Here is a 1,384-nt window from a genome sequence, read left to right as displayed (position 1 = left end):
TGAAAAATGACACAATAAATGGACCAGAAGATTGGATAAGCTTAATTTCCATGCATTTGCTAGCTACAAGACCAAATTTCAATCCCCAAAAGTTGATCTAGTACACGGTAGCATGATTGATTAGACACTGACGTATATATATGAAGGCGGCTAAGCAAATCTTAAAGCCTAGAGTACTAATTTCACCGATGATTGCATGCCACAACAAGCCCGCCTCGCACCGCATTGCATCGCATGTACTACTCGACATCACGCCCTGCGGCTGCGGCCCATGGCAGACGGCGCTGCCACGACCTCCATGAAAGGCGGGTACTGGACTACGTCCTGGAGGAGCCCCTGCGGCAGCATTGGGAAGTCGCCCTCATCCTCGTACCCGTTGTCGCCGGCGCCCCAAGAAGAGGATACGCCGCCGAAAGCCTCGTGCCTCTCCTGGTTCGGCAGCCAGATCGACGCGTCAGGTTCGGCAGTGCGAACGTGGTCGCGCGGCCGCCTGCTCGCGTGGAAGCCGTGCACCACATCCTGCAGCAGCCCCGTCTCCGGCGGATCTCGCCCTTGCAGGACGCCGGCCCAGTCCCAGTCGTCGTCGTCTTCCGCTCCGGGAACAGACGACGCCGAGGCCGTGGCGGTGTCTGGCATGGTGACCGTAGCGGCGCACGAAGCAGCGGGACGAGGCGACGGTGGCGTCGGTATGGGCGGCGGAGGGGGGTTGACGTGGGAGTGGCCGTGGCCAGCGTGATGGAGGAGGACGCAGCCATGCGGGGAGGAGCTCATGAGGTTGTGCAGGATGAAGGTGTTGAGCTGCGCCGGCGGATGCGCCTGCGCCGTCGACTGGCCCCACGGCCAGTACCCCGCCGGCCAGGAATCGACGGGTGCGGGGAAGTTGGTGCGCGCCTTGGCTCCACGCATGAAGCGCGCGGCGACGTCGTAGGCGCAGGCGGCCTGCTCGGCGGTGTCGTACGTGCCAAGCCAGCGGCGCGCTTTGGACGCGGGGTCCCGGATTTCCGCCGCGAACCGGCCCCACGGACGGCGCCGCACCCCGCGGTACTGCATGCCCGTCGGGGACACGTCGCCGGATGCCAAGGAAGAACGCTTGCTACGGTGGCGGTGTGCGTGCGCGTGCGTCTGTGCGGCCGCGTCGACGTCCATGATGTCCACGCTGTGGAATGGCTATGTGCTTGGGTGTGTTGGGAGTGTGAGGGGATGATGAGGCGCGGGGGAGCCGCTTATATAGATGGGGCGGTGGGCAATAGAAGGAAGGGCTAATATAACCATGGTTCCATTTTTTCTTCTTCTTTTTGACAAAATACACCACACGAACCACTTGATATTGACTTTGTTGTGGTTTCTAGGCTTGGCGGGTTGCCATTTCTCAATCAATTGAAAA

The 1,384-nt window shown here is 61.0% G+C and overlaps 1 protein-coding gene across 1 annotated transcript; it reads right to left on the bottom strand.

Moving 5' to 3' along the window:
- Nucleotides 1-249: 249 nt before the first annotated feature.
- Nucleotides 250-1,146, bottom strand: LOC119321174 (ethylene-responsive transcription factor 3-like). The gene has a single exon (XM_037594976.1). The coding sequence runs from the start codon at nt 1,144-1,146 to the stop codon at nt 250-252; it is 897 nt and encodes a 298-aa protein (XP_037450873.1).
- Between the last annotated feature and the right edge of the window lie 238 nt (nt 1,147-1,384).

Source organism: Triticum dicoccoides, chromosome 6B, assembly GCF_002162155.2.
Source record: "Triticum dicoccoides isolate Atlit2015 ecotype Zavitan chromosome 6B, WEW_v2.0, whole genome shotgun sequence".
NCBI classification, from domain to species: Eukaryota; Viridiplantae; Streptophyta; class Magnoliopsida; order Poales; family Poaceae; genus Triticum; species Triticum dicoccoides.
This window is presented reverse-complemented; position numbering and strand designations above follow the sequence as displayed.